This window comes from Nymphalis io, chromosome 28 (genome assembly GCF_905147045.1).
Source record: "Nymphalis io chromosome 28, ilAglIoxx1.1, whole genome shotgun sequence".
NCBI classification, from domain to species: Eukaryota; Metazoa; Arthropoda; class Insecta; order Lepidoptera; family Nymphalidae; genus Nymphalis; species Nymphalis io.
Window position 1 is genome coordinate 7,668,824 of NC_065915.1, and position 15,036 is coordinate 7,683,859.

At 39.0% G+C, this 15,036-nt stretch overlaps 1 protein-coding gene across 2 annotated transcripts in view; it reads right to left on the reverse strand.

The window, feature by feature from the left end:
- Nucleotides 1-15,036, reverse strand: part of LOC126778973 (methionine--tRNA ligase, cytoplasmic) — a 28,377-nt gene that overhangs the window by 6,478 nt on the left and 6,863 nt on the right. For both annotated transcript variants that reach the window (XM_050502714.1, XM_050502713.1), the window contains exons 5-13: nucleotides 12,572-12,669; nucleotides 11,928-12,041; nucleotides 11,212-11,328; nucleotides 9,883-9,958; nucleotides 9,045-9,172; nucleotides 1,284-1,566; nucleotides 1,050-1,214; nucleotides 701-802; nucleotides 268-385 (exon numbers count right to left, since the gene is read on the reverse strand). In XM_050502714.1, the coding sequence (XP_050358671.1) occupies nucleotides 268-385; nucleotides 701-802; nucleotides 1,050-1,214; nucleotides 1,284-1,566; nucleotides 9,045-9,172; nucleotides 9,883-9,958; nucleotides 11,212-11,328; nucleotides 11,928-12,041; nucleotides 12,572-12,669 (1,201 nt within the window). The remainder of the gene's footprint in view (nucleotides 1-267; nucleotides 386-700; nucleotides 803-1,049; nucleotides 1,215-1,283; nucleotides 1,567-9,044; nucleotides 9,173-9,882; nucleotides 9,959-11,211; nucleotides 11,329-11,927; nucleotides 12,042-12,571; nucleotides 12,670-15,036) is intronic.

Consider the following 15,036-nt stretch of genomic DNA (forward strand, 5'->3'; position numbering starts at 1 on the left):
TTCGTTATACTATTACAATTATTAATTTAAACAGTTTAAAAAAATGTGTTTGTCAAATTAAATTATATTTTATGTTTGCATTAAACAAATAATAATCGAATTGGACGGGGTTAGTAGCTACGACACAGTATGATTCTAGTGCAGTTACTATCATATATATTGTTTATTATATGTATTAATTGTTTAAAATCAATAAATAAATAAAAAATAAACAAGTTTTTTTTATATATATATATACTTTATATATATAATATATAAAGTGATTACCGGTGGCAAACACGTGGTCGACCAGCAAGTGACCCTCGTTGACTCCGATGACGGTGGCGGGGAACATGACCACGTGGAATGGCACGTTGTCCTTCGCCATGAACTGGTACAGCTTCACCTGGGGGGGGGGCACGTTTATACGTCTGAATGTCGTAATTTATTGTAATAACTACTAAGACAAACATTGTTTCATTTTTACTATATATATAATTATATATGATAAAGTACGCTAGATGTGAGATAGCTACTGAATACAGATCTTAAAAGTTTCAGAGGGGACAACGAAAAAACTAAGTGTAATTTTGAAAAAAAATAAAATTAATTAGTAGAAATGCAGTTCAATTATGATTTTTCGTCTATGTAGTTTTTTATCGAGTAAATTATTATTTAATTGTCTGGTCGAGTTAAAACGACCTGCGGAACGTTCACGTACGTCATAATCCTTGTCCTTCTTCCACCACTTCTCGTAGTCCCCGGTGGCGCACTGCGTGATGCTCAGGTAGCCGATCGGCGCGTCGAACCACACGTAGAACACCTGCACGAGTACATTCATATTACATCTCTGGAAACCGGACTGATTTTTTACCGAACATTACCGTATTAAACTCTGTACAAAATTATATGAGAAGGGAGGGGTACTATAGTTACTTTTCAATTTTTTGTCACAAGATACAGATACATTAGTAGAAAACGAAGTGAATTTCTACTAAATTCGTATTCAAAATTGTACAAAATGATACAGGAAATGGGAGGGGGTGAGCCACGGGAGTCCGGCGACTGACCTTGTGCTGCCAGGCGGGCAGCGGCACGGGCACGCCCCAGCGCAGGTCGCGCGTGACGGCGCGGGCGCGCAGCGCGTCGCGCAGCCACGGGCCGCCCGCCGCGCGCGCCGCCGCCGACCAGCCCGCGCGCGCGCGCGCCGCCCACGTGCGCAGCGCCGCCTCCAGCTGCAACGCGCGCCTGTTTTAACTTGTGCTGCGGTAGCCGTTCCACCCCCGGGGCCCCGTTCCCGGTACCTGCCCCAGCTCGAGGAACATCTGCTCGCTGGCGCGCAGCTCGGGCGGCGCGGCGCACAGCTTGCAGCGCGCGCGGCGCAGCTCGGCGGCGCAGACGAGGCGGCCGCACGCGTCGCACTGGTCGCCGCGCGCGCCGTCGTACCCGCAGCCCGCGTGCGGACACGTGCCCTCCACGAACCGGTCCGCCAGGAACCGCTCGCAGCGCGCGCAGTACAGCTGCTCCACCGCCTGCGTGCCGATGAACCCGTTGTCGAGCAGCTTCAGGAACATCTTCTGGGCTATCCTGTGTGACGTTCCGATGTTGAATGAGTACTAAATTGTAATTAATAATTAATTGTACTAAAGTGAGTGAGTGGGCAAGCAAGTACATAACTAAATAAATAATTCATTCTTTTATTATGGGGGACGGAGTTGCTCGCGTCCGTTAGAATTACCACCTGTCCTAGGCCACCCTACACGTATCCTCCGGGTGGCGCCAAAGGAGCAACGACGTCGAGTCACAGGCGGCGGTCAATTAACCTGTATAGGCCACAGCCGAACTAGGCAAGATAAATACCCCCTAAAATTGTTGCAATACTGCCTTGGGAGAGTAATATGTGTGTTTTCCTACACGCATACTACTCCCCCCTCCCTTTTTGGGATATAATGAAAAAGATTGTAAGTCATACGATGCGGCTAACCCCCGGCGCTCTCTGGTATCCGGTCCGAAGAGTGTGAAATTGGCTACCAAAGAATTGATGGAAGTAGGCGACCTGGCTTCCATTATAGTAAATATTAGCAGCAAAAAGCTTACTCAGGAGGCCTTACACCGAAGTCTGTTTATCACCAGGCCTAGAAGCAATTTCCTTGGAAGTAAACCCCAGAAAGTTTTCAAACCGTGGCAGAACCATCGAGAGACACGGCTCCGCAAAATGCACTAAGCCAACAAGGCACTGTAGGCCGCCCATCTTGACAGAAAGTATCAAGCACTAGAAATCCGAAACGACAAAAAGCCAGCGACTCCCCAGAGAATATAATCACCAACAATATGTTCAGTCCAACCAACCAATTGACCTAACAGAAGAACCCACTGTAACCAAGAAACCAGTGGAGAAAAAACCTATCAAGCCTCCACCCATAATATTGTATACTATAGAAGATGTCAATAAATTAACTGAACTCGTGGAAACTGTTGCAGATAAAAGTTTATTTACATATCGCATTACAAACAGAAACAGAAACCAACTTAGAATCAACACTCTAGATACGGAGGCCTACAAAAGAATAATCACCAAATTCCGTGGCTTAATTGGTCACACATTTAACAAAAAGGAAGAACGACTCTGCCGTATTGTCATCCAGAATCTTCACCAGACAACACCTAAAAGTGAGATAATGGAAGAACTCAAAAAAATGGCACACTGTTGTCGGGATTTTTTTTAACTCCAGATACGATCCTGAGAAAAAACCGACCTCAACATTATTTGTAAATCTTCTACCTAGCCAGAACAACAAGGCAGCTAAAGAAATCAAATACATCTACCATAAATCGATAACCATAGAGGATCCCAAGAAGAAAAATTCAACTGTACAGTGCCAACGGTGTCAGCAATAAGGGCACACAAAGAATTACTGCATGAGACCGTTCTGCTGCGTGAAATGCGCGCAGGCACATAAAACCTCAGACTGCCCAAAGCGCGATAGAAATACACTTGCGCAATGTGCACTGTGCCAAGGCTGTACCCGGCAAACTGCAAGGGTTGTGTGGTGTACAGAGTACTTGCCAGGAAATTTAACAAATACGGTCACCGAAGAGTTGATAGACGTGCTATTGCAAAAGAACATAATTCGAGATATAAGCCCTCCAAAAATTCTGCCCAACAATCTTCCTCCATTAATTTGACGAGCCGGTTGGCGTGGTTGGTAGATACTTGCCTTTCACGCCGAAGGTTGTGGGTTCGATTCCCACCCAGGACAGACATTTGTGTGCATGAACATGTCTGTTTGTCCTGAGACTGGGTGTAATTGTCTATATAAGTATGTATTTACAAAATAAAAGTAGTATATGTAGTATATCAGTTGTCTGGTTTCCATAGCACAAGCTTTGTACAAGCTTAATTTGGGATCAGATGACCGTGTGTGAAAAATGTCCCAGGATATTATTATTATTATTATTATTAAGAAAGAAAACGAACCATTCTCGTAAGAGAATGCCAAAGCTGCTAGAAGCGCGCCAGACAAAGTGACTACAGAAAATATCATACCTAATGTAAAACAAAACCTAACAGAAGTAGAACCTCTCCTTACCAAACAAAACGAGAAATTTGACTTAATCTTACAACAAATGAGTACTCTATTGAGCCTCATGACTACACTCATAACCAAACTACAAGGTTTAAAGGCCTTGGGCTAAGACTGGCGACTTGGAACATAAATGGACTCTCATCCAATAAAGATGAGCTCGAGATACTAATAGCCGAGCACAAACTAGACATAGTCCTAATATCCGAAGCACACTGCACAGACAAAACTAATGTCAAAATCAAAGGGTTCCAGAAAATACTACAAACCACCCTGACGGCACAGGTCATGCTGGATCTGCTATAATTAGGAAGATGAGCTTATTTTTTTTATGATCTCAAAAAATCATATTTAAAATATTAAAAAATATTGCGAAAATTTTTTTAAGATATCTGCAAAAATGTGTTTTTTACAAATTTTTAAAGTTACGAGTTCTTAAATTATTTTCTGGAGCGACGCGTGACGTCACATCGCCCAACGTCGCTCGCTCGCCCATACAATTTCGCCTAAATTTTCGCGTTATTCTGGATTTTATTTTTATTTCGGTTAGTAAAAAAAAAACTTTCATATATTTATTATACAGTACCACAGCATACTAGTTTAACAAATAGAACTCGGGAAAAATACTTTTTCTATATATATTATCAACAAAAAAAAAATAGATATTGAGTACCTTAGTAGTGAAATTTGTGGTATTTATAAGTTTTCAGATTTAGGATCAAACATTTAATTTGTACAGGCTAGTTCGTTTAATATAAACATAATTCAGAATTTCAGAGTGTTCGTAATGACGGCCGATACGTTGAATACCGATAGTGTTTGTATCGATGGAAAATGCATTTCAATATTAATCTTAGGTTTATTGTTAATCTTGAAATCATCTTTGTGAACAACGCCGTATCGGCGATGATTTAAGTTGAAAAAAATCATTAATGACTCTAGAAGCTTTGTGTGCCCAACAAGGTAAGTCAGTACTTCACGTCAGGTCTTCGCCTAAAATTCTACAAGGCGAAAACTCAGCCCCACATGAAGTACTACTCTCATCTCTGGGCGAGAGAGATGTTATCAATCTGCATCTTCTATCGCATCTTTTACGGAGAATGCTCTGAGGAACTGTTAAGATTAATCCCATGCGCTGAATTTCACCACCGGACATCGCGTCTATATTCTAAATTCCATCCATACCATCTCGATGCCTGGAAATCCACTACTACAGCGCTATTTTTAAAGCATTTCCTGTTATTTCTGCGGAACCATATTACCCGGCGACTTTTCCGAACCGTTATGACATAGAAACCTTCAAGAAAAGCCTAAGCCTACTAATTCCTTTAAGGCTGACAACGCACCTGCAAGCACTGCAGTGTTGCTGTACTTGGACAGTCTTCCTGCTTATTTGCCCCCCTTTTACATAAAAAAGGTTTCTTCCAGTAACAGATTATTTCATTAAAAGTAGGCTCCTCACATCGCTATGAGCGCTACCAATGGCATAGTATGTTTGCATCCTTCACATTCGAGATTGTTAATTTTATTTGCACCTTCATTAGAGAATTTACAATAATATTTATATCGTAACTACCGCACCCCGAACTGTGTACATATAATGAAAATATAAGATTTTAAGAAGGTAATAAAGAGTAGAATAGAATTTTCATGTGTCAACAACGTCAACGCTTCGTCACTGGATGGCGCTGGGTGTGGTATCGAGCATTACTGAATCGTGATGGCTAGACTTTTATTTTATTGTGTAAATGAAATGTGGTTTTGTAATAAATTGAGATTTGAGTTTCGAAGAATATGTGTTTTATTGAAGTAGTGCAGTGTTGACATTTTTTGAAATCTAGAGATGGAGACAATTTGCTTAAAACAAGAAGATCAATTAGAAATCTTCAGAAGGCATTTTGTAACTATAAAAAAATCAACAAGAGAAAGAATCACAAGATCATTTATAGAAGCGAAACCTTGAGCATTTAGAGAAATTATATACAATCTTCTTTGGCCAACATGCGGAAATAGTGTCAAAAGTCACAGTCAGTGAAAAATTAAAATTGAGTTATTTTAGAAACGAAATATTTGAAAAATATGAAGAAATTTATTTTGAATACAGAGTGAAATTGAAGGAAGATTTAGAACAAATAACGATTTCAAAAAAAAATTCTCAAAACTCAGCCAATGAACACATACGAGGTGCGATTGCCCCAAATCAATTTGCCAACATTCTCAGGTGGCTATGATAAATGGCAAACCTTTTATGATTTGTTTGTGTCTCTCATACATGGAAATGGAAATTTGAGTGGCGTTCAAAAGTTGCATTACCTAAAAAGCAGTATTACGGAAGAAGCAGCCAATCTTCTTAAAAACTTATCTACTACAGAAGTGAATTTTGCCGAAGCTTGGAAATGTTGATTAAATGATACAATAATTTGCGATATAATACTAATGAGATAATGAAGAAGCTATTTAATAAAAAAAATCTAATAGGAGAGTCTGCGATTGGTTTGAAACAACTTTTGGATACAACATCCTCATGCCTGAAATCACTCAGTAACTGGGGCATAAAAGTTGAAAAATGGGATTTATTCATCAACTATTTAGTTGTTTTGAGACTAGGTCAAGAGTCTCGCAAGCAATGGGAGGTGCACGTTATCCAGAAGAGGCTATTGTAAAGATCTGTACTCCGATGTAATGTATCAGCTGTATACTGTCCACCAAAACAACGAATAAACTCCGATCTGTTTTCTCACTTCTTCTCAAATCTAGGCAATCGCTTTATAGCAGGTGATTAGAACTCCAAACACATCCATTGGGTTTCAAGACTAAATACAACTAAGGGAAGACAACTGAAGTTGAACGTCAATATTAATCACTTAAGTATAATTGCCCGAACAGAACCTACCTACTGGTCACCCGATCATAATCGAATCCCGGACATAGTTGACTTCTTCCTAACAAAAAGACTCCGCAAGCAGTACATGAAGATCGAGTCATGCTCTGATGGGTCATCTGATCACACCCAAGTCTTATTAACTATGAGCTCAAAAATAAACAAAGTCGAGAGACCTACAATATTATACAACAGTATGTTTACTGATTGGTCCTCCTTCAGGGAACACAGGGAAATCTCAATCTAAATATCAGACTTAAAGAAGCGGAGGAACTTGAAACAGCAGTAGTGCAATTTAATAATCTCATACAAGTTGCCGCGTGGAGAAGCACGCCTGCCACTAAACATAGGAACCAGCCCACAAACGTAAAATTGGAAATAAAGATCATGATCCAGGAAAAACGCAGATTACGCAGCTAAGCCGTCATCCGCAAGACAAGGCCGCCCTTTACAAAGCCATTGTAGAATTGAAGGAAGCTATAAATAATGCCAATGATTTAACAATGCAAGCAAAGTTGGAGTCTTTAACTGCGACTAAAGCCAGCAACTACTCGCTCTGGAAAATCACCCGTTCTTGTGACAGACCTAACTTACCACAAACCCCAATAAAAAAGGGAAACGACTGGGCTAGAACAAGCAAGGACAAAGCGGACTTGTTTGCTTATCATCTAACAAGTGTTTTCAAAATGAATGTAACATCTGACATCTCATCAGAAGAATATGTTGATCATATTCTAAATCAAGACTTTCAAATGGACCTTCCCCCTAGACCTGTGTCGCCCGAGGTAGTCTTATCGACCAATCAGTCTGTTGCCTATTCTATCCAAGGTACTGGAGAAGACAATACTTCGCAGAATTATGCCTAGACTCTTGGAGCGCAAAGCGATACCATATCATAAATTTAGGTTTAGAGAACGCCATGGCACAGTGGAACAAGTCCACAGAGTATTTCACGTCATAAGAAAGTCCTTAGTTTTTGGATATCCAGCAGGCATTTGACAAGGTCTGGCACAAAGGCCTACTATGTAAGATCAAGCAGAATACATCCCACTCATACTTTCCAATATTCAAATCTTACTTTGGGGATCGCATATTATATGTGAAAGAAGGTGACGCCACTTCTAAGTTCCAAGAGATTGACGCCGGGGTGCCACAAGGATCTGTTCTCAGCCCCATGCTCTACACGCTGTACACTGCCGACCTACTGCTAACGCCAGGGATAACCACAGCTACATTCGCAGACGACACCGCAATACTAGCAAGTAATAAAGACCCAAAACTGGCATCAGAGAACTTGCAAAAGGGCCTTAACAAAGTAAACGAATGGCTCCGAAAATGGAAAATAAAGGCTAGTGCTACAAAATCAGTACAGGTGACATTCACCCTTAAAAAAGGAAACTGTTCACCTGTAAATTTGGGGCAATGTACTCTACCCAACAGTGATCATGTTAGATATCTTGGCTTACAAATTGATCGTAGGATAACCTGGAGGCACCACGTCAAATATAAAAAAACAGGAGCTTCAGCTAAAGTACAACAGCCTATATTGGATGCTAGGAAGGAACTTTAGACTCTCTTTGGACAAGATCAAAAGGACAATTGCAAAAGTACCATGGTACATAACCAACAATAAAGTTCACGAGCACCTTGAAATGAGAACAATCAAAGAGGAAATTCGGAGTTTGTTTTATTTTATACTTCCATAACATAATTAAAAACATAAACAATCTGAAATCAAAATTAGAAAAAAATATTTTTTTTTTATTGTTTTTTCTGTCCGTACCCATTCTACCAAAGTTCATTCCACCAATTATAAATACTTTCTTTATTATCACGCATTAGATATAACATTAATGAGTTTTAAATCATTCCCACAAAGACAGCCCAGCAGTGGAACATTATCTTTTAAGTTCAGGAAAATAGTATATATAAACCATACAATGGACTTGCAAAAAACAACTTAGGTATTACTGTTTGCCTTAATCAAATAAAAATAAATCTTAAGCAAGTTTTAATATAAACTTATCTCTATCATTCTATTTGTATTTTTATTATTTATTTTTTTTATTTTTTTATAGTTATATAAGAAGTATTTTAGTTTTGGTTCCTTAATTATCATTTTCAACTTGTATTTTTTTTTTTTATTTTATCATTTACTGGTGGTAGGGCTTTTTACTGGTGGTAGGGCTTTATGCAAGCTCGTCTGGGTAGGTACCACCCACTCATCAGATATTCTACCGCAAAACAGCAGTACTTGATATTTTTGTGTTCCGGTTTGAAGGGTGAGTGAGCCAGTGTAATCACAGGCACAAGGGACATAACATCTTAGTTCCCAAGGTTGGTGGCGCATTGGTGATGTAAGCGATAGTTAACATTTCTCACGTTGCCAATGTCTAAAGGCGTTGGTGACCACTTACCATCAGGTGGCCCATATGCTCGTCCGCCTTCCTACTCTATAAAAAAAATATTACAATATCAGCTGTTACTCGGTTATATAAGACGAATGCTGAATGAAACCTATATATTGTTATGTGTATTCCTTGTTGGGTAATCAAATGAAATAAAAAATATAAAATTTGATTATAAAACAATATTCTCACTCGGTCTGTTCCGGCGTGCTCGTCCTGCCGAAATAGTCGAACCCGATATCGAACCAGCGGTACACCGCCTCGTGTATCGTGTAGTACTTGTCGCAGATCTCACGCGGCGTCACGCCTTCCTCGAGAGCCTGACGATAAAAAACACAAACTTATTAAGCGTTGAAATAGTCTAGTGAACCTTAACTAAACATCGTGTGTTCGAACCGGGCAATCACAAATGAGTTTTGTGCTTATAATCCATCCTTGCCGGAGAACGTAAGGAAAACCTGCATGTGTCAGAGGAAAATTTGTTATCTACCGAGTCATAATGGAGCAGCGTAGTGGAATATGCTCCTCACATTGTCAAAGATTAAATGAGGCCTTAGCCCAGCTGTGGGACACTTACATGTTATTTATAAAAACAAATAAAAAAATTTCTTTTTAAAAAATAATAGCAATGCGTGTTTTTTAAGGATATTGGCATTGTAAGAAATGTTAACCATCGCTTACATCGCCGATGCGCTACCTTGGGAACTAAGATGTTATGTCCCTGCCTATAATTACACTGGCTCACTCACCCTTCAAACCGGAACACAACAGTACCAATAACTGCGGTAAAAATATCTGATGAGTGGGTGGTACCTACCCAGACGAGCTTGCCCTTCTACCACCAGTGCATTACTAAAATTCCTATTTACCCCTCCAAATAAGAGCAAAACACATGTTACCAGTGGGGTCGACAACAGCCCAAGGGGTCAAAATCGAACCTGCGACACATCGCCAGGCGACCCATGAACCATTGCGCTATTGAATCAAGTTAGTATTAATTATTCACAATAATAAAACTCTTTGTTCATACCTTCGTTTCTGTAGCCGTTCCATACTCGTCCGTGCCGCATATGAACAGCGTGTTGTAGTCACACATGCGACAATACCTGAAATTTATACAATTATATAATATTTAAATCAAAAGTATATAAAAATAATAGTAAGTATATTAAATATAAAATAAAAACATAGATATATGATAAAAATTTAAAATAGTTACTTTACAAATCGTGACCGCGTGGGATAATAATAATAATATCCTGGGACATTATTCACACACGGCTATCTGATTCCAAATTAAGCGAGTACAAAGCTTGTGCTATGGAAACCGGACAACTGATATACTACATATACTACTTTTCTTTTGTAAATACATACTTATATAGATAATTACACCCAGACTCAGGACAAACAGACATGTCCATGCACACAAATGTCTGTTCTGGGTGGGAATCGAACCCACAACCTTCGGCGTGAAAGGCAAGCATCCAAAAACCACGCCAACCGGCTCGTCATGATGGTGAAAAGAATGCTAGCAGCATTACAAATCAGAAGTATATAAAGACCTTTAGTATATAACTATATATACAAATAAAAGTCTGTTATTGTGATACAACTTTTATGCTGAATATTGTTTATTTATAAACAATTGTTTTTCATAGTACAGTAACAGCCTGTGAATGTCCCGCTGCTGGGCTAACGCCTCCTCTCCCTTTTTGAGGAGAAGATATATACTGTAGAGCTTATTCCACCACGCTGCTCCAATGCGGGTTGATGAATATACATGCGGCAGAATTTCAGTGAAATTAGACACATGCAGGTTTCCTCACGATGTTTTCCTTCACCGAAAAGCACGAGATGAATTATAATCACAAATTAAGCACATGAAAATTCAGTGGTGCTTGCCCGGGTTTGAACCCACGATCATCGGTTATGAATCACGCGTTCTTACCACTGGGCCATCTCGCTGTTTCACAGAAAGACAACAAATTTAAACAAGCATACATAATTATTAATTATTCACTAAAACATATGTATAACACAACACAACTCATTGATAATAAGTCTGACTTGTAATGTCTTAATTAAGTCGATCAAGTGTCCGTTTCAACAGAGCACTGTCTCCGAGTTAGTTACTGAGAGTGAAGATAAAATCATTATATAAGATTAATTTTATTGTGGCCTATGCCACCTGATGGTGAGTGATCCCCGAATGTTAACCATCCCTTACACCTCCAATATGTCTTTGTATTTACACTGGCTCACTCACCCATCAAACTGGAACATGCTGTTTAGCGATAGAATATGTGATGTACTAGCACGCCCCCCCCCCCCCGCCGAGTACGAGTGGCGCCCTCACCTGGCGAAGATGTCCGCGGAGAGCACGCAGCCGATGATGTTCCCGAGGTGCGGCACGTTGTTCACGTAGGGCAGGGCGGACGTTATCAGCACGTTCTTCCGACCTTTCACCGGTAAGCTGGAAGAGAAACGAACTCGTATTCAGCATGGATCATTATCAAATAACATTGCATTTGCATATATATATATATGTCAGAGATAATAAATTTAAGCGGGTATAAGACGTCACTTATTAGAATAGCAACACCACGCAACGTGATGTATGTCATTTAGGTGGGTCAGAAAAATATAGGACGGGTGCCTATTCTATTGTACAGCCGAATAATGGAAATATAAAAAGTAAATGATGTATATTATGGTAAATATAATGGTGTATCTGCCAGTAGCGCGTGTGACCGTGCGTCGAGCGACCCCCGCGGCCTCTTGGCCTCTCGCTCTCAGGACAGCGCCGGCGCCAGACGCGCGCACTGACTGATTTAATAAAATCAACATATTGGACGACAATGGCGGCCATTAAAATGGCAATCCAATGACACATGAATGAATTAATGGAAGAATTTGATTCATTTACATTGAATGCCATAATATAAGTCGAGACAATGTATATACAAAGTTTCATGGTGATCGGTTGAATAGTTAAGACGTGATAGCGTAAAAAACAAAGAAATAAACCCAAATTCGCATTTATAATATTAGTAAGCATTATACTACACATACATGACTTCCTGTGGTTTCAAAGGCTCCTGTAAGTTCTTAACGCCGTTGATGTAATTCTCTTTTGCCGCTTCTATTTCATCTGCTGTGACGGTGTTGTCCTGAGATTCCGGGGACCTGCAAAAGAATATACTTTTTTTTAACACTATGCGTAAGATATAGTCCTGAAGGTCTCAGTAGCTCAAAGATATACAGGTTTTTACCTTCTACCACAAAATAGCACCATTTAGTATTGATGTGTCCCGGTTTGAGGGTTGAACGAACCCGTGTAACAACAGACATAACATCTTACTTCCCAAACTTGATGTCGCATTGACGATGTAAGGTTAATGATACTTACAGTGCCAATGTTTATGGGTGGTGGTGACCGGTGACCACTTACCATCAGGTGGGCCCATTTGTCTGTCCGACTACTTTTTTTATAAAAAAAAATATATGTATCAGTCCTGGCCTTTGGCTATCGCCTTCCCCCTCTCCCCCCCCACATGTAACACTAGCTTTGCCCTTATTTAGAGCCATCGCATTATTAAGGATTTATTATAAGAAGTAATAGAATAAATAAATGAAGAAGAAACTGTTCTTAAAGCTGACAGAAAACGAATTTGTCAACAAGGAGTCAATACACAAGGCTTAAAATTCGAACTCACCCAACAGGGGAGACCATGTTCGTGAATTGCGGTATGCCCAAAGCGGAAGTCGGCCCGAACGGACCCTCTACCGAGCCTCCCCACTGCTTCACCGCTTCCTGAAAATTTTCACAAATACATTTGTCATTGTCATCATATAAACATATTTTATTTAGTTGCTTAAGTTAAAATAAACTTAAACATATCTAATCACTCAAGTATATCTTTATATGCTCGTCCACCTACCTATTCTATAAAAGAATAGGTAGGTGGACGAGCATATGGGCCACCTGATGGTAAGTGGTCACCAAACGCCCTTAGACATTGGCATTGTAAGAAATGTTAACCATCGCTTACATCACCAATGCGCCACCAACCTTGGGAACTAAGATGTTATGTCCCTTGTGCCTGTAATTACATTGGCTCACTCACCCTTCAAACCGTAACACAACAATACCAAGTACTGCTGTTTTGCGGTAGAATATCTGATGAGTGGGTGGTACCTACCCAGACGAGCTTGCACAAAGCTCTACCACCAGTCTTATATCTAATACCAGATGTATTTTGGGATTATATAATTTTATTATATCAGCTTCTATATACTTCTACAATACATACAGGTTTTGATAGTATGATACAATCTAATAATTCTGCGTAACTTTAAGCACATTCAAGTTTAATAAATATGAAAAAATTGGCGTAAATGGTCGTTAGTGCAAGTTTGGATGTAAAATTAAAGTGTGTATAAGTAGTTAAGTGGGACAGTGTTGTATTGAGCGCCACGGTAGCACTTGAAAGCGATCCTGTGGGGCTCCTCGTTAAGACGGAAAGAGTACCGCTGGTTTTTTAGTGGGTATTCCGATGTTCGGGGCGCATTCGGTGCCTTTGACACCGGCGAGCCCCAAATACCCCCCACTGTTCCCGTGGGGGAAACGCGTAACGCGTTTTTCCAGCGTTAAAAAAAGGAACAGTGTTGTATTATCAATAAATATATATTCAAGAATCTAGAAACGCGATAGCGTGTCTTGCCAAGTTCAAGCTAACAGAACTGGCGAGCAGCACCGTAATATTACATGAACCATTTGAAGCCACTTTTGACCCCTTCATAACTCATGTGTAATAATAATTATTTATAAATTATATTATAGCCTTCGCAAGTTCTAAAGCTATTTTCATTTTATTTATTTATAAAAGCACACTTACAACATACATATATAGTATATCTAATATGTTTTTTTTTTGCTATTCCTTTTACGCGTAAAAATTGTTATCTGCCAGTGTAAGATATTGATGTAATCTATAAATTATTTTCATCGCATAATTAACAGAATTGTACCTTACGTATATTGATAAAATGTCCTTAAATTATACATTTAGTAGTTTTCATTGAGTGTCATCGACGTAAGCGCACGGAACTATATAGCTCCGTAAAAAAAAATTGTTTTAAAAATATAAGGACTGTGTTTTGAAATCATAAAACGTAGATATGTGTAAATAACAAAGACAGTGTGTGATCTATATAAAAACATTATTGTTTGAATAAGTTTAATACGCAAAAGGGTGAAACGATAATTATATAATATAGGTACTTTTACTGAGGGCAGTGACTTATTTTACGAGCAAAATAAGTTAAGAAAGTAGTGTATTAATAAAAATAAATGCTTTATAAAACGACTTTAAGAAACACCTAAAGTTCTAGTAATTTATTTTAAAACAAAGAAATACTTTAAAAAACATACAGTGAAGTGAGTAGATACAAAGAGAATAACTTTTTTTGTAGCGGGTGTTTAATAAAATCTCCAGGCGCAGATTATAATATTGTACATACAGTTCGCAATTTTACTTGAACGATAACCATATCGTTGGCCCAACGGTGTGAACCATACTTCCACGCACGAGCGATACGGGTTCAAACCCAAGTTGTTGGTGACCTATTTCAATTTATTTATTTTTCTGTTAAGAAGTTGCTGTTATAGTCGTTACTAAGTAAGAATGATTCCACAGAAAAAAATAATAACAACAAGAAATAATACTTCTCCAGAATCTTACAATGTGACAAATCGGCAAAAAAGCATACAGTCTGAAAAGTGGTCGCCTGCATCAGAACAACTTACTAAACAAGACGTTGAACAAATTATTCGTAATGAGTTTCAGGCCTTTAAAAATTTACTATTGGATGATATCACTAACATGTTAAACAAAATGATTCAAGAAAATCTTAAACCTATAAAAGAGCAAATATCTACTATTGAAAACTCGATGACTTTTTTGAGCGAAGAATACGAATCTACTAAAAAAATAATTGCAAGTTACGACGATAAAATTGCGGAAATGGAAAGAGAGAAAAATGCACTAAAAAATGTAACATCTGATTTGCAACAACGAATACATACTATGGAGCAGTATAATCGATCAAATAACATTGAAATACAAATGATTCCTGAGCATAAAAAAGAAAATTTAATTAGTGCAGTAATGCAACTGAG